Below are 18,535 nucleotides of genomic sequence, written 5' to 3'. Positions count from 1 at the left end.
GATCTTAAGAGGCCCCCAGGGCCGCACCCCATTCACTCTCCCTGGCCTAGTCCTCCCACCCATTTTTCTTTACTAAGTTCAAGGCCCTGTCTTAATGATGCCAAACCAGAGCAAAGCGGCAGTGTAGTGGCGAGCATGCAGAAATCATTCATCTCTGCTGATTGCTTACTGTCATCAACTGTGTATTTGTGGGGCCATCTTATCTCCAGACAGGTTTTCATTGAATAGGGCCCAGAGTCTTCAGCACCCTGTCTACTACGCTGCATTGTAGTGTGCACGGTAGTGTGCATGCTAGTAGTGTTAGGGGCGGCAGGCAGCCTTGTGGTTAGAGCGTTGGACTTGTGACCAAAAAGGTTGCAAGATTGAATGCCCGAGCTGACAAGGTAAAAATCTGTCGTTCTGCCCCTGAACAAGACAGTTAACCCCACTGTTCCCTGGTAGGCCGTCATTGAAAATAAGAATTTGTTCTTAACTGACTTGCCTAGTTAAATAAAGGTACACTAAAATAAATAAATAATAGAAGTGTGCATGATAGTGTGCATGGTAGTGTGCAGGGTAGTGTGCATGGTAGTGTGCAGGGTAGTGTACATGGTGGTGATGTGCATGGTAGTGTGCAGGGTAGTGTGCATGGTAGTGTGCATGGTAGTGTGCATGGTAGTGTGCATGGTAGTGTGCAGGGTAGTGTACATGGTGGTGATGTGCATGGTAGTGTGCAGGGTAGTGTGCATGTTAGTGTGCATGGTAGTGTGCATGGTAGTGTGCAGGGTAGTGTGCGTGGTAGTGTGCAGGGTAGTGTACATGGTGGTGATGTGCATGGTAGTGTGCAGGGTAGTGTGCATGGTAGTGTGCATGTTAGTGTGCATGTTAGTGTGCATGGTAGTGTGCAGGGTAGTGTGCGTGGTAGTGTGCAGGGTAGTGTGCATGGTGGTGATGTGCATGGTAGTGTGCAGGGTAGTGTGCGTGGTAGTGTGCAGGGTAGTGTGCATGGTAGTGGTGTGCATGGAGGTGATGTGCATGGCAGCGTGCACGCAATGCAGAGTCAGAGTAAGCATGCAACAGGCAGGATATCTCAAAGCCCTTGTTGTCCTCTATTATAATTTGTTTGTTCTGTGTGTGCTATTGTGCTTCTGTGTTTCTTTGACTTGGAGGGTTTGTTCTGTTGCATAATCTCTAAAACCCTCCATAATTCTGTGTAACATGCAGCTGAAACATGTGGCTGAGAGCTTAAGGGCTGATATCTTTAGTGGAAAAAGTACCCAATCGTCATACTTTAGTAAAAGTAAAGATACCTTAATAGAAAATTACTCAAGTAAAAGTGAAAGTCACCCAGTAAAATACTACTTGTGTCACGACTTCCGCCGAAGTCGGTCCCTCTCCTTGTTCGGGCGGCGTTCGGTGGTCGACGTCGCCGGTCTTCTAGCCATCGCCGATCCACTTTTCATTTTCCATTTGTTTTGTCTTTGTTTTCTACACACCTGGTTTCTATTCCCCAATTACATGTTCATTATTTAACCCTCTGTTTCCCCCATGTTTGTGTACGTTTTTGTATATAATGTTCAGGCCGTTACTTGTTGGCTGGTATTGTTTGCCGGGTTCTTATTACGCCCGTTATTTACGAGGACCGGTAATTTCAAGCACCTTTAGCATTTGATTTATACTGGTACTGTTCGTGGAATAAATTAGCTTGTACACTCATCTCTGCTCTCCTGCGCCTGATTCCATGCACCAGTTACCCACAGCTTGACAACTTGAGTAAAAGTCTAAAAGTATTTGGTTTTAAATATACTTAAGTATCAAAAGTAAATGTAATTGCTAAAATATACTTAAGTATCAAAAGTAAAAGTATAAATCATTTCAAATTCCTTATATTAAGCAAACCAGACGGCACAGGTTTTTATGTTTTTTATATTCACGAATAGCCACTGGTAAACTCAGACATCACTCAGACATAATTTACAAACAAAGTATTTGTGTTTAGTGAGTCCACCAGATCAGAGGCAGTAGGGATGACCAGGGATGTTCTCTTGGTAAGTGTGTGAATTAGACCATTTTCCTGTCCTGCTAAGCATTCAAAATGTAACGAGTACTTTTGGGTGTCAGGGAAAATGTATGGAGTAAAAAGTACATCATTTTCTTTAGGAATGTAGTGAAGTAAAAGTTGTAAAATATATAAATAGTAAAGTAAAGTGCAGATACCCCAAAAACTACTTAAGTAGTACTTTAAAGTTTTTTTTTTACTTAAGGACTTTATACCACTGTTATGAGAAATGGGCTTGCTGAGGCTTGAGTTTTTTCCACCGCTGTGATGTCGCTGACATTTTATTTTGCTACACAGTTAAGTTATCAAATATCTGACTTCCTGTGTAATACTGTTTTTATTTATTTTTTTAAAAAGCAGGTCAGAATGTGTAATGGAACCAGCAGTGAGTGACACACTTCTTTCCTTCGAAATATCCAACACCTGTTTGTTACAAAACACGCAAAACCATAACGAGAATAGTTTCTCTAGCACTGAGGAACCTGTATGAAATAAAAGTCCAACTGACAAACTTCTATTATGGTCATTCATTGAAGTTTAAAGGTTATTTACAGAAGTGCTTGAAAAGGTCAGTTGTGTGTTGTACATGAAATACCATTTACTATCACTACTATTATCATTGTTTTGATGGACTCAAGTGACTACATTGGCAAGTGCCGTTCTTAGGTTAGTCACGCCCTGATCTGTTTCACCTGTCTTTGTGATTGTCTCCTCCCACCTCCAGGTGTCTCCTGTTTTCCCCATTAGTCCCCGGTGTATTTATCCCTGTGTTTCCTGTCTCTCTGTGCCAGTTCGTCTTGTTTTCCCCATTAGTCCCCGGTGTATTTATCCCTGTGTTTCCTGTCTCTCTGTGCCAGTTTGTCTTGTTTTGCCAAGTCAACCAGGGGTTGTCCTGGCTCCTATTTTTTTTCCCAAGTCTCTGTTTTTTCCAAGCCCTCCTGGTTTTGCCCCTTGCCTGCCCTAACACCATATTCACCTGCTTGACCACTCTGCCTGTCCTGACCTCGAGCCTGCCTATCCCCTGGTACTGTTTGGACTCGGACCTGGTTTATGAACTCTCGCCTGTCCCCGACCTGCCTTTTGCCTACCCCTTTTGGTTTAATAAATATCAGAGCTCAACCATCTGCCTCCTGTGTCTGCATTTGGTTCTCGTCTTGTGCCCTTATAATAATCACCCACTCAAAAAGACAGCCAAAAGTTAGTTGAATTTTCAATGTCTTAATACTATGCTTTCAACTATCTAAAAGCACAACAAAGTTCAAATGGGAACAGAATGTCAGATATTTTGTATTTATACAACAATTCAATGTGTTATCCCTGTGCTTCATCTAATAGCAGAACCCAATAACCTGGATTGTAGTTGAGAATGAGATTACTTCAATATTCTACACAGATTATTACAGCAATTGTGAAGATCTCCACAGACGTGCGACCTTTGCACGCTATCTTGAACATACACGCTTTCTATGATTACATAAGAACACGTTTATAGTTACAATAACCTTACATGTGGCCATGAATGTGTTACTGATTTTAAGGTTGTATAAATACTGTTAAATGAGTTTGTTGCATAAATATGGTTACATTAGTTTGTTGAATAAATACGGTTACATTAGTTTGTTGAATAAATACTGTTACAATAGTGTGTTGAACAAATACTGTTACATTAGTTCGTAAGATAGCCTTAACTTATTACTGCTCTTTACTGTATTGCACAAGTAATATTATATTGTGTTTGGTTGCCAATGCAACAAAATATCAAGAATTGAAAGAAAATACAGCGGCAAAAAAAATAATGTGAACCCTTTGGAATTACCTGGACCTCTGCATAAATTGATCAATTTGATCTGATCTTCATCTAAGTCACAACAATAGACAAACACAGTCTGCTTAAACTAATAACACACCAATTATTGTATTTTTCTTGTCTATATTGAATACATCATTCAAACATTAACATTGCAGGTTGGAAAAAGTATATGAACCCCTAGGATAATGACTTCTCCGAAAGGTAATTGGAGTCAGGAGTCAGCTAACCTGGAGTCCAATCAATGAGACGAGATTGGAGATGTTGGTTAGAGCTGAACTGCCCTATAAAAAACACTCACAAAATCTGAGTTTGCTATTCACAAGAAGCATTGTCTGATGTGAACCATGCCTCAAACAAAAGAGATCTCAAAAGACCTAATTGTTGACTTGCATAAAGCTGGAAAGGGTTACAAAAGTATCTCTAAAAGCCTCGATGTTCATCAGTCCACAGTAAGACAAATTGTCTATAAATGGAGAAAGTTCAGCACTGTTGCTACTCTCCCTAGGAGTGGCCGTCCTGCAAAGATGACTACCAGAGCACAGCGCAGAATGCTCAATGAGGTTAAGAAGAATCCTAGAATGTCAGCTACAGACTTACAGAACATGCTAACATCTCTGTTGACGAGCCTACGATACGTGAAACACTAAACAAGAATGGTGTTCATGGGAGGACACTAAGGAAAAAGCCACTGCTGTCCAAAAGTGCTGTTGGCAAATAAATGAAACTGAAGTTGAGTTGTTTGGAAGGAAGTGCGGAGAAAAAAAGGCACAGCACACCAACATCAAAACCTCATCCCAACTGTAAAGTATGGTGGAGGGAGCATCATGGTTTGGGCCTGCTTTGCTGCCTCAGGGCCTGGACAGCTTGCTATCATCAACGGGAAAATGAATTCCCAAGTCTATCAAGACATTTTGCAGGAGAATGTAAGGCTATTTGTCCGCCAATTGAAGCTCAACACAAGTTAGGTGATGCAACAGGACAACGACCAAAAACACAGAAGTAAATCAACAACAGAATGGCTTCAACAAAAGAAAATATGCCTTCTGGAGTGGCCCAGTTAGAGTCCTGACCTCGACTTGACCTCGAGAGCGGTTCACACGAGACGTCCCAAGAATATTGCTGAACTGAAACAGTTTTGTAAAGTGGAATCGTCCAAAATTTCTCCTGACCGTTGTGCAGGTCTGATCCGCAACCTCAGAAAACGTTTGGTTGAGTTTATTGCTGCCAAAGGAGGATCAACTAGTTAATAAATCCAAGGGTTCACATACTTTTCCCACCCTGCACTGTGAATGTTAACATAGTGTTCAATAAAGACATGGAAACATATAATTGTTTGTGTGTTATTAGTTTAAGCAGACTGTGTTTGTCTATTGTTGTGACTTAGATGAAGATAAGATCAAATTGTATGATCAATTTATGCAGAAATCTATGTAATTTCAAAGGGTTCACATACTTTTCCTTGCCACCGTATATATTTTGTGCCACTTACACTTAGTCTGGATTTAATTCCAGTTTGTCTACGAATTAAAAATTGTAATGTTGGATTCATGTCTCCATCTCCACCAAGAATCAAAGTTAAACACTAGGACAAAATCAACTTTATTTAAAGCTGCAATATGTACGTTTTTGTGCAACCCAATCTGTTCTATGTGCTCCTTATCTGTGCATTTTGTTCTTAAGTTTTGTTTTTGCGTCTTTTACTTTCGGTTTTATACACCAGCTTCAAACAGCTGAAAATGCAATATTTTTGGTTATGAAAAATAAATGTTACAGCGGTTTATATGGTGCAATGATTCTCTACATTACAGTATACTCGCTTGTTTTGTTACAAACTGAAATTAGGCTAAATATGATCAAATTTCAATCAAATTTATTTATAAAGCCCTTTTTACATCAGCAAAGTGCAAAGTGCTGTGCTGTACAGTGCAAAGTGCTGTACAGAAACCCAGCCTAAAACCCCAAACAGCAAGCAATGCAGATGTAGAAGCATGGTGGCTAGGAAAAACTCCCTAGAAAGGCCAGAACCCAGGAAGAAACCTAGAGAGGAACCAGGCTCTGAGGGGTGGCCAGTCCTCTTCAGGCTGTGCCAGGTGGAGATTGTAACAGAACATGGCCAAGATGTTCAAACGTTCATAGATGACCAGCAGGGTCAGATAATAATAATCACAGTGGTTGTAGAGGGTGGAGGTCAGCACCTCAGGAGAAAAATGTCAGTTGGCTTTTCATAGCCGATCATTCAGAGTATCTCTACCGCTCCTGCTGTCTCTAGAGAGTTGAAAACAGCAGATCTGGGACAAGGTAGCACGTCCGGTGAACAGATCAGGGTTCCATAGCCACAGGTAGAACAGTTGAAACTGGAGCAGCAGCACGACCAGGTGGACTGGGGACAGCAAGGAGTCATCAGGCCAGGTAGTCCTGAGGCATGGTCCTAGGGCTCAGGTCCTCCAAGAGAAAGAAAATTAGAGAGAGCATACTTAAATTCACACAGGACACCAGATAAGACAGAAGAAATACTCTTGATATAACAGACTGACCCTATCCCCCTGACACATAAACTATTGCAGCATAAATACTGGAGGCTGAGACCGGAGGGGTCGGGAGACACTGTGGCCCCGTCCGACAATACCCCCGGACAGGGCCAAACAGGCAGGATATGACCCCACCCCCTTTGCCAAAGCACAGCCCCCACCCCTTACTATCCTGAGACAAGGCCGAGTATAGCCAACGAAGATCTCCCCCATGGCATGAACGAAAGGGGGGGTGCCAACCTGGACAGGAAGATCACGTCAGTGACTCAACCCACTCAAGTGACGCACCCCTCCTAGGGATGGCATGGAAGAGCACCAGTAAGTCAGTGACTCAGCCCTGTAATAGGGTTTGAGGCAGAGAATCCCAGTGGAGAGAGGGGAACTGGCCAGGCAGAGACAGCAAGGGAGGTTCATTGCTCCAGTTCCTTTCCGTTCACCTTCACACTCCTGGGCCAGACTACACTCAATCATTGGACCTACTGAAGAGATGAGTCTTCAATAAAGACTTAAAGGTCGAGACCGAGTCTACGTCTCTTACATGGATAGGCAGACCATTCCATTAAAATGGAGCTCTATATGAGAAAGCCCTGCTTCCAGCTGTTTGCTTAGAAGTTCTAGGGACAGTAAGGAGGCCTGCGTCTTGTAACCGTAGCGTACGTGTAGGTATGTACGGCAGGACCAAATCGGAAAGATAGGTAGGAGCAAGCCCATGTAATGCCTGTAGGTTAGCAGTAAAACCTTGAAATCAGCCCTAGCCTTAACAGGAAGCCAGTGTAGAGAGGCTAGCACTGGAGTAATATGATCAAATTACAATTTTTGCCACCAGGAAATGGCGGGGTGATTTCTGCATATTGCATCTTTAAAGTGCATTTAAGGATGGAACTATCCAAACAGAAGATACATCTCCTTCAAATGTTGATATTTGGTTGCGTTGACAACCAAACACAATTCAATATCCAGTTTGACTACAAATTAATAATTGACATGTTGGATTCACGTCTTTAAATGCACTTTAAATAAAGTTAGATTTGATTTAGTCTTATTCTTTAACTTACATTTTTGGTTGAGACGGAGATGTGAATCCAACACATCAATTATTAATTTGAACATTAAATTAGAAATCAACCAAAGCTTGAAATCCTAGGCCTATATGTATTGTCTATTTTTAGTTGAATCCTGGGTTTTTCTTCAGCCGCCTTAGGAATTAGAGACGCTGTTGCTCCCTCTTGACAAGAGTGGTGTTGTTAGTCCATGACAAGTCCTTGGTGATGTGGACGCTGAGGAACTTAAAACTTGTGACTCTCTACTGTAGTCCCGTTGATGTGGATCAGGGCATGTTCCCTCCTCTGCTTCCTGAAGTCAACAATCAACTACTTTGTTTTGCTGACATTGAGGGTAAGGTTGTTGTCGTGACACCACAATGCCAGTTCACTTACCTCCTCCCTATAGGCTGACTCGTCATTGTTGGTTATCAGGCCTACAACCGTGGTGTCATCAGCAAACTTGATGATGGAGTTGGTGTCGTGCAAAGCAACACAGTCGTGGGTGAACAGGGAGTACAGCAGAGGACAGAGGACACACCCCTGGGGGACCCCCGTGTTAAGAGTCAGTGGGGAGAAGGTGTTTTTGCCAATCCTCACAGCCTGTGATCTGCCCGTCAGGAAGTCCAGGATCCAGTTGCAGAGGGTGATGTCCAAACCCATGGCTCTGAGCTTGGTGTCGAGCTTGGAGGGAACAATAGTGTTGAATGCTGAACTGTAGTCAATGAACAGCATTCTCACATAGGTGTTCCTCTTGTCCAGAGGTTTTACGGCTGTGTGAATAGCGATGGAAATAACATTTTCCATGGATCTTTTAGACAGTAGACAAATTGTGTGCCCAGTATACTGGCCTTGATGTGGGCCATGACCAGCCTCTCCAAGCACTTCATGACCGCCCTGCGCCAGCAGCATACCACCCTGCATCCCACTGCTGGCTTGCTTCTGAAGCTAACTAGGTTTGGTCCTGGTTGGTCCCTAGATGGGAGACCAGATGCTGTTGAAAATGGTGTTGGAGGACCAGTAGGAGGCAACCATTCCTCCAAAAGATATCCCAATGCCCCAGGGCAGTGATTGAGGACGTTGCCCTGTGTAGGGTGCCGTCTTTCGGATGGGACGTTAAACAGGTGTCCTGACACTCTGTGGTCACTAAAGATCCCATGGCACTTATCGTAAGAGTAGGGGTGTTAACCCCAGTGTTCTGGCTAAATTCCCAATCTGGCCCTCATAATGTCATGGTCAATTAATCATCCCCAGTTTACAATTGGCTCATTCATCCACCCTCCTCTCCCCTGTAACTCTTCCCCAGGTCATTGCTGTAAATGAGAATGTGTTCTCAGTCAACTTACCTGGTAAAATAAGGGTTAAGTAAATTTAAAAAAATGACTGAGGTGAGGGCAACAGCACGATAGTCATTTGGGCATGTCACCTTGTTTTCCTTGGGCACTGGGACAATGGTGGTCTACTTAAAGCAGATTGGGACTACAGCCTGGGACAGGGACAGGTTGAATATATCTGAGAAGACATCTGCCAGTTGGTCAGCACACACACTGAGGACGCGGCCCAGGGGATGCCATCTGGGCTGGCAACTTTGTGATTATTCACTCTTTTGAGAGTTTTACTCATGTCAGCCTCAGAGAGCGAAAGCACCTGGTCGTCAAATCCAATGTATTTTTTCACGTAGATTCCACGTCACAATACGTTGATAAATTATGTCAAAACAACATTGATTCAACCAGTTTATGCCCCAATGGGTGGCTTTACATGTTCTGTGATAACAAGCTAAAGTAACAGTGAAATAACAACTTGTGTGACCTGTCGTGTCTTTGGCTATGCCGGATTAAGTGATATGACATGCTAACTTATAAAATTATTTCTCTGTAATTGATATTACCTGATTAAGCTAATCATGTAAATGTAATTAACTAGAAAGTCGGGGCACCACAGAAGAACGTTTATAGAGCTGTTATCCTCTGAATAAACTCTTAAAATACTTAGTAATATTTTACATCGATAGCAGTCAATCTTAACCCGTATGTTGTTTCAGTCTCATCATGAAAGTTGTAATTCTTGGTTATCTGCACGAACCCAGTCTTTACTAAAATCATCCATACATCAATTGTCTTAAAATCATTTATTTACTACACTAAGTAATTAACAGAAAACATACAAACAGTAATTATCGTCACCAAGGATTGGCATAGTAATGTGCCCTACTGGCTAACAAGCATGGCTGGTCTGTTAGACAATGGGTCATAAAACGGTAAGCTGAGAAGTTACACAGAGTTCATTAATATTAACAATTGAAGGCTCACTCATTCGGGAACAATTGCAATATCAATATATATTTACGCTCATGTGTCGTCGGGATTCTTGTTGGAGAGTTTTGTTCTGATGGAGAGTTTGTCAGTGTTCTCTCTCTCTCTCTCTCTCTCGGTTAGAATGGATCGTTCAGAGCGACATTCATGAATGTCGTCATAGAATGGATGTGGTTGGTCTTCGCGTTCGATGATATAATTTACTTAGCTGCAGACTAATAATTAATATCAAAGACTTGTTCTTATTCTGTCGATATCGATAGTCTAAAAGTTAACCACGTGGTATGGTTCACTTTCAGTAGAATACTTGGCTGGTCAAACCTCTGGGCCAAACTCACGATGGAGTGGAGGCCTGGTCTGTAGAAATGTAAATCAGGGGGTCTTTTATAGTACCCAGAGAACAGGCTTGTCAAATGACGCCTGGTCCTGTATGTGTCCCTGGGGGCGTGCCTATGACTGAGCTAGACTTGGTTACAGAAATATAATTCTATCACATTAACATCAGTACATAGCATCTCAATGTATTACAAATAGCTTTATCCTTAATAATACATTGTATACACCCATGTGGATTCAGTCTCATCGCTGAGGCTATCATGTAGACCGTTTTAGGGTAATATGGCTATATTGTCTCTTCTGAGTATCACAAAATTGTACCAAGCGGATCAGTTCGTAGCTGGAGTCTTCATCAATCTTCCATATCTTCTCCAGAACACACATGTCGCTAGGTTCTCCAATTCTATGAGTTGGAAGAATTTCCTTTGTCTCTCTATGAAACATGTTGTAGTAGATTCTCCTCTTGGAATTTTTACAACCCTGGGTTGGGGGGAAGGTAGGTTGGGTGATGGTACAAAGGGGAGGGGGTCAACTGTCCTTCCTGTACCCAAAGAGGCCAACGTCATGACAGACCTAATTCATTATACATTTAGATTTTAGTCATTAATCAGACACTCTTATCCAGAGTGACTTACATTTAGTGCATCCATCTTAAGGTAGCTAGGTGAGACAACCACATATCACATTAATCCAACTTGCTCTCCAACAAATATGGGTAGAAACATTTGAACAAGTATAGAACAAAAGAAAACCAATCTAAGACAAAGTTGTTTAGCTTTCCTCAGGAAATTTTATTCAAATCCCCTATTTAGCCTACAATATGTTTTTGTCTCAATTAGAGAAATGTCCAATTGGATGATACTTCTCCCTGTCTATGTTGAGCGGTTCTCTGTGGTGCCTGATGTTATTTGTGAAGGTGTCCCTCTTCGGTTCAGCATCCCCATAAGTTTCTCTCTGAACTCCCTGCACAGGAAGAAGTAGAGGAGTGGGTCCAGGCAGATGTTGACGGTGGACAGCCACAGGGTCACCTTTTGAGCGATGCTGATGGAGACTTGAGAACAGGCCTTGACATTGTTGGTCTGCTGAATGGTGTGTGGGATCCGCACGATGTGGAATGGAATGAAGCAAACAGAGAACACGACCAGAACCAGGAAGACACGGACCTTTGTCTTTTGCTTGCCCTGGCTGTTTTTGCTGCCGGAGTTTCTGAAGGACTGGAGGACCTTGTTGGTGATGCACATGTAGCAAACTACAACCAGTATGCTCACGGCCCAGAACAAGACATCCATGAACACAACCACCACTGTGTGAAGTCTGACCCCAGCTGGGCTCTTCATGGACATACAGGAGGCATCCGTCTTGTTGCTGGCACCCTGATTGGTCAGGATAATGGTAGGGAGAGCAGTGGCTCCAAACAGCGCCACCCACACAGAGACAGACAGTACCTTACCGAAGACCAGGTTCTGACCCAACAACCTGCCACAGGGCCTGACAATCTTGAAGAAGCGGTCCAGACTGATGAGGCCCAGTAGAGTGATGCTTGTGTACATGCATGTGTAGAAGATGACACCTGAGTAGCGACAGGAGAACAGTCGTAACCCCACAGATGACGTAGGAAGTTTACTGGCCGCCACAATAGGCATGGTCAGGGTCATGAGAAGGTCAGCGGCCACAAGGTTCTTCAGATACACCATGAAGTTGGAGGTTGAGCTCAGGTGCAGGGAGACCCAGGATGCGACCCCATTCAACATCAAGGCAAGCGGGAACATTGCAAAGTACAGACATGGGATAACCACATCTAGGTCGTGATAATTGAAAGAGCCACAGTCCAGAAGAAACAGGGGGGATGTCAGGTTAGATGTCATTGTAGCATCTGAAAAAAGGGAGAAGAAAAGTTATGGAAATATCTCAGTCTAATCCATTGTTTGCCAAATGAGGAACTTATTCAAGGACTTTCCTAGGTCAACACGAAAACATGCAAAATGAAGACACTGAGGAAAACCTTTGAATCACCATGCATCATTTAACATGATTTGCATTGCTTTTGTTAGCAATAACAAGCTAGCTAGCTGCCATGGAGTGACCCAGCCCCAAAGCTAGCCCTGAGCCAGGCCCACCTCCCGGCCTACTCTGTGATCACTCGGCTACACAGCCGATGCCTCCCGGACTCTACCCCAACATGGCTAGAATCCACTACTCCACCAGATCCTTGTCGTAAGCTCTGGACCTTTGCATCGGATCATCACTGCTAGCTAGCTGCTACCGAGTGGCTATAGTGGCTAATACCCCTGCCCCAAAGCTAGCACCAGTTAGCCGCAAGCCAGGCGCATCTCCTGGCTAGAAAATAAAATTACTACAACTACAATACCTCTTTCGCCATCTGGCCTGGACCCTTTGTCGACAAGGCCCCCCGCCGTACCACCACGACTGGTCCGCCAACGTAACTCCATCCGCTGTGTCCTCAACCGGCCTTTGCCGGACATCGGAGCAGACGCTTCTACTTACCCCGGCCTGCTAACTTTAAACACTGTGTCTCCCGCATGCTAGTGTAGTAACAACTACCCCGCGGCTTCCCTGTTCCATCTATTGCTGTTCACTGGACCCTATGATCACAAGGCTACATAGCTGATGCCTGCTGGACTGTTCATTTATCATGGTACTCCATTTTGTTTATTTTTTTGTTTATCTGTCTGCCCCAGCCTAGAACTCAGGCCCTGTGAGTAGTTAACTGACCCTCTCTGCCAATTCATCGCCATTTTACCTGTTGTTGTTGTCTTAGCTGATTAGCGGTTGTTGTCTTACCTGTTGTTGTCTTAGCTAGCTCTCCCAATCAACACCTGTGATTACTTTATGCCTCGCTTTATGGCTCTCTCAAATGTCAATATGCCTTGTACACTGTTGTTTAGGATAGTTATCATTGTTTTAGTTTACTGCGGAGCCCCTAGTCCCACTCAACATGCCTCAGACACCTCTTTTGTCCCACCTCCCACACATGCGGTGACCTCACCCAGCATAACTAGCGTGTCCAGAGATGCAACCTCTCTTGTCACTCGGTGCCTGGGTTTACCTCCACTGTACCCGCACCCCACCATACCCCTGTCTGTACATTATGCCCTGAATCTATCCTACCACGCCCAGAAATCTGCTCCTTTTATTGTCTGTCCCCAACGCACTAGACGGCCAGTTCTTATAGCCTTTAACCGTTTCCTCATCCTACTCCTCCTCTGTTCCTCGGGTGATGTGGAGGTTAACCCAGGCCCTGCGTGTCCCCAGGAACTCTCATTTGTTGACTTCTGTAACCGAAAAAGCCTTGGTTTCATGCACGTTAACATCAGAAGCATCCTCCCTAAGTTTGTTTTACTTACTGCTTTAGCATACTCCGCCATCCCTGATGTCCTTGCCGTGTCTGAATCCTGGCTTAGGAAGGCCACCAAAAATTTGGAGATTTCCATACCCAACTACAACATTTTCCATCAAAAAGGGGTAGAAGTTGCAATCGACTCCAGAGATAGCCTGCAAAGTTCTATCATACTTTCCAGGTCTATGCCCAAACAGTTCAAACTTCTAATTTAAAAAATGTATCTCTCCAGAAATAAGTCTCTCACTGTTGCCGCCTGTTATAGACCCCCTCAGCTCCCAGCTGTGCCCTGGATACCATATGTGAATTGATTGCCCCCCATCTATCTTCAGATTTCGTTCTGTTAGGTGAGCTAAAATGGGATATGCTTAACTCCGTGGCAGTCCTACAATCTAAGCTAGATGCCCTCAATCTCACACAAATTATCAAGAAACCCACCAGGTACAACCCTAAAGCCGTAAACATTGGCACCCTCATAGATACTATCCTGACCAACTTGCCCTGCAAATACACCTCTGCTGTTTTCAATCAGGATCTTAGCGATCACTGCCTCATTGCCTGCATCCGCTATGGGTCCGCGGTCAAACAACCACCCCTCATCACTGTCACTAGTCCACAGGATATGCAACTTTTCATGGAAGTCAGGAACCAATACATGCAGTCAGTCAGGAAAGCAAAGACTAGCTTTTTCAAACAGAAATTTGCATCCTGTAGCTCTAACTCCAAAACGTTTTGGGAGACTGTAAAGTCCGTGGAGAACAAGAGCACCTCCTCCCAGCTGCCCACTGCACTGAGGCTAGGCGACACGGTCACCACCGATAAATCTACGATAATCAACATTTTCAATTAGCATTTCTCTACGGCTGGCCATGCTTTCCTCCTGGCTACCCCAACCCCGACTAACAGCTCTGCACCCCCCGCAGCTGCTTGCACAGCCCCAGCTTCTCCTTTACCCAAATCCAGATAGCAGATGTTCTGAAAGAGCTGCAAAACCTGGACCCGTACAAATCAGCTGGGCTAGACAATCTGGACCCTCTCTAAAATTATCTGTCGCCATTGTTGCAACCCCTATTACCAGTCTGTTCAACCTCTCTTTCGGAAAGCTGCCACGGTCATCCCCCTCTTCAAAGGGTTGACACTCTAGACCCAAACTCTTATAGACCTATATCCATCCTGCCCTGCCTTTCTAAAGTCTTTGAAAGCAAAGTTAATAAACAGATCACTGACCATTTCGAATCCCACCGTACCTTCTCCGCTGTGCAATCCGGTTTCCGAGCTGGTGACGGGTGCACCTCAGCCACGCTCAAGGTACTAAACGATATCATAACCGCCATCGAAAAGACAGTAATGTGCTGCCGTCTTCATCGACCTCGCCTAGGCTTTCGACTCTGTCAATCACCGTATTCTTGTCGGCAGACTCAACAGTCTTGGTTTCTCAAATGACTGCCTCACCTGGTTCACCAACTACTTCTCAGACAGAGTTCAGTATGTCAAATCGGAGGGCCTGTTGTCCGGACCTCTGGCAGTCTTTATGGGGGTACCACAGGGTTCAATTCTCGGGCCGACTCTTTTCTCTGTATATAACAATGATGTCGCTCTTGCTGCGGGAGATTCCCTGATCCACCTCTACGCAGACGACACCATTCTGTATACATCTGGCCTTTCTTTGGACACTGTGTTAACTAATCTCCAAATGAGCTTTAATGCCATACAATACTCCTTCCATGGCCTCCAACTGCTCTTAAACGCTGGTAAACCAAATGCATGCTTGTCAACTGTTCGCTGCCCGCACCCGCTCGCCCGACTAGCATCACTACTCTGGACGGTTTTGACTTAGAATAGAACTACAATTACCTAGGTGTCTGGCTAGACTGTAAACTCTCCTTCCAGACTCATATTAAACATCTCCAATCCAAAATTAAATCTAGAATCGGCTTCCTATTTCGCAACAAAGCCTCCTTCACTCACACCGCCAAACATACACTTGTAAAACTGACTATCCTACCAATCCTGTCACTTACAAAATAGCTTCCAATACTACTCAGCAAACTGGATGCAGTCTATCACAGTGCCATCCGTTTTGTCACCAAAGACCCTTATACCACACACCACTGCGACCTGTATGCTCTAGTCGGCTGGCCCTCGCTACATATTTGTCGCCAGACCCACTGGCTCCAGATCATCTATAAGTCTATGCTAGGTAATGCTCCGCCTTATCTCAGCTCACTGGTCACGATAATAACACCCACCCGTAGCACGTGCTCCAGCAGGTATATCTCACTGGTCATCCCCAAAGCCAACACCTCCTTTGCCCGCCTTTCCTTCCAGTTCTCTGCTGCCAATGACTGGAACAAATTGCAAAAATTGCTGAAGCTGGAGACTTAAATTTCCCTCACTAACTTTAAACATCAGCTATCTGAGCAGCTAACCGATCGCTGCAGCTCTACATAGCCCATCTGTAAACAGCCCACCCAATCTACCTACCTCATCCCCATGTTGTTTTTATTTACTTTTCTTCATACCAGTATTTCTACTTGCACATCATCATCTGCTCATCTATCACTCCATTGTTAATTTGCTAAATGTTAATTTCTTTGCTACTATGGCCTATTTATTGCCTTACCTCCTCTAGCCATTTGCACACACTGTATATAGACTTTCTTTTTTTTTCTATTGTGTTATTGACTGTACACTTGTTTATTCCATGTGTAACTCTGTGTTGTTGTTTGTGTAGCACTGCTTTGCTTTATCTTGGCCAGGTCGCAATTATAAATGAGAACTTGTTCTCAACTAGCTTACCTGGTTAAATAAAGGTGAAATAAATACAAATAAATTAGCTTATAGACCTGTATCTACATCACTGAACTATTCCCACCTCTATCCCTATATTTTGTTAGCATTAGCTTATAGACCTGTATGTACATCCTCACTGAACTATCCCCACCTCTGTCTCTATCTAAGTTACATACATAGTAGACTTGCCATTTTTGTTTATGACTTTCAAAGTTTCTTTCTTTAACAAGGGAGTGTACGTTGCTTGACACATTCATTATTTTTTCATTTTCAACTAGTGTACAATACAACGTCAATTGAGTATTGAGCATAAAGGATACCTTAAATAATCATCTGACTATTTGCTATAGGGAGTTATTTTAATGATTTGAAGTGACAACCAGCTGAAGTAGGACTGAAGCACTGAGACTGGAGTGAATGCTGAGAGGTGTAGTTTTTAGATAGCAGTACTCATTTGTGTTTTCCTCTGCCTAAGCTCTTTAATTCATTTGCATTAATAAGCATTAGTAGTTAATATCATTATTCAAGTCAATGTAATTGGTGTCATCTGAATCATAATTCATTTGAGTGGACGTTACGAAACTCACTTCAAATACCTGTTTTTGAGCACTAATGAAATCATAAAACCTTTTTTCTCCATGAATAGAAATCTCTTGAGACAACAAGAGAACACAACCCACAAATCTGTGTTAGGCAAATAATCATGAATGTTTTATAACTCCTTATTAAATATTTAGATACTATAGAACCAGTAAACAAATACATAGCAATTTATTAACTATACTTATAAACCCATTATAATTTATTTTAAGTGTACCTTGATGAAGCAATGCATAAAACAGCTCAGAGTAAAGATAAGAAGACGCAAGTGAACTAAAGATTTACTCACCTACCCGAAGAGAATCAGTGATCAGACAGGACAGTACTGTGGTGTGGAACTCTGCCACAACGCCAATTCATGAGACTCACACCTTGAATTTCCCTTGAATTACCCAAGAAGGCTCTACATGTCCAGACAGATGCAAATCCAGGGAAATTCAGGGAAATAGAGTGACACTAAAGCAACAGTGAGAACAGCTGATAATGCTATTGTGACTCTCTAATACAGTGTATCATTTACCCAACATTATTTTACACAATATAGTCTTGTCTTGACATACTGTAGATTAACCAGACAACCAGAAATATATCTGAAACCTAATAGGACCACTTTATTCCTTTATTAGTATGTCATTTAAATAGTATATGATATGAAGTATACTTTACTTGTCCATTTACATGGAAATTAATTTTGTGATTTCAACATACAAACATAAACAACACACCATGGTAATACAATATGGAAAACACCGGAGAGCTAATAGTTAGCCTAATGCACACATATTCAGTCCTTGCAGCCTACTGTCCCAGCATGCATTGGTACTATATGCAACAACAAAAAAATAACATAATCATCACCGCAATCATCATCATTGCAAACTTCATAAAAAAAAGATTCTGTCTCTTCTCTTAATGTAAATGTGTGGACTTCAGTACTATATCACACCCCGTGGATTCATTTTGAATATACTAATATACTTTTCCCACATTTTGTTACGTTACAACCTTATTCTAAAGTGGATTAAATCGTCCCCCCCCCCTCATCAACCTACACACAATACCCCATAGTGACATAGCAAAAACAGGTTAAAAAAAATAAAATGAAATATACATTTAAGTATTCAGACCCTTTACTCAGTACTTTGTTGAAGCACCTGTGACAGCGATTACAGCCTTGAGTCTTCTTGGGTATGATGCTACAAGCTTGGCACACCTGTATTTGGGGAGTTTCTCCCATTCTTCTCTGCAGATCCTCTCAAGCTCTGTCAGGTTGGATGGGGAGTGTCTCTGCACAGGTATTTTCAGCTTTCTCCAGAGATGTTAGATCAGGTTCAAGTCGGGGTTCTGACTGGGCCACTCGAGGACATTCAGAGACTTGTCCCGAAGCCATTCCTGCGTTGTCTTGGATGTGTGCTTAGGGTTGTTGTCCTGTTGAAAGGTGAACCTTCACCCCAGTCTGTGGTCCTGAACTCTCTTTTCATCAAGGATCTCTCTGTACTTTGCTCCATTCATCTCTCCCTCTATGCTGACTAGTCTTCCAGTCCCTGCTGCTCGGAAGAGTCTTGGTGGTTCCAAACTTCTTCCACTGTGTTCTTGGGGACCTTCAATGCTGCAGAAATGTTTTGGTACCCTTTCCCAGATCTGTGCCTCGACACAATCCTGTCTCGGAGCTCTACGGACAATTCCTTTGACCTCATGACTTGGTTTTTGCTCTGAC

The 18,535-nt window shown here is 43.2% G+C and overlaps 1 protein-coding gene across 1 annotated transcript; it reads right to left on the bottom strand.

The window, feature by feature from the left end:
• Positions 1 to 10,834: 10,834 nt before the first annotated feature.
• Positions 10,835 to 17,151, bottom strand: LOC115163792 (P2Y purinoceptor 13). Its single transcript, XM_029715966.1, has 2 exons — positions 17,108 to 17,151; positions 10,835 to 11,940 (listed from the first exon to the last, which is right to left on the bottom strand). The coding sequence occupies exon 2, from the start codon at positions 11,930 to 11,932 to the stop codon at positions 10,940 to 10,942; it is 993 nt and encodes a 330-aa protein (XP_029571826.1). The 5' UTR covers positions 11,933 to 11,940; positions 17,108 to 17,151; the 3' UTR covers positions 10,835 to 10,939.
• Between the last annotated feature and the right edge of the window lie 1,384 nt (positions 17,152 to 18,535).

The sequence above is a fragment of the Salmo trutta genome, chromosome 26 (genome assembly GCF_901001165.1).
Source record: "Salmo trutta chromosome 26, fSalTru1.1, whole genome shotgun sequence".
NCBI lineage: Eukaryota > Metazoa > Chordata > Actinopteri > Salmoniformes > Salmonidae > Salmo > Salmo trutta.
The sequence above is the reverse complement of the archived record's forward strand: the minus strand, read 5'-3'. Positions and strand labels throughout refer to the sequence as shown.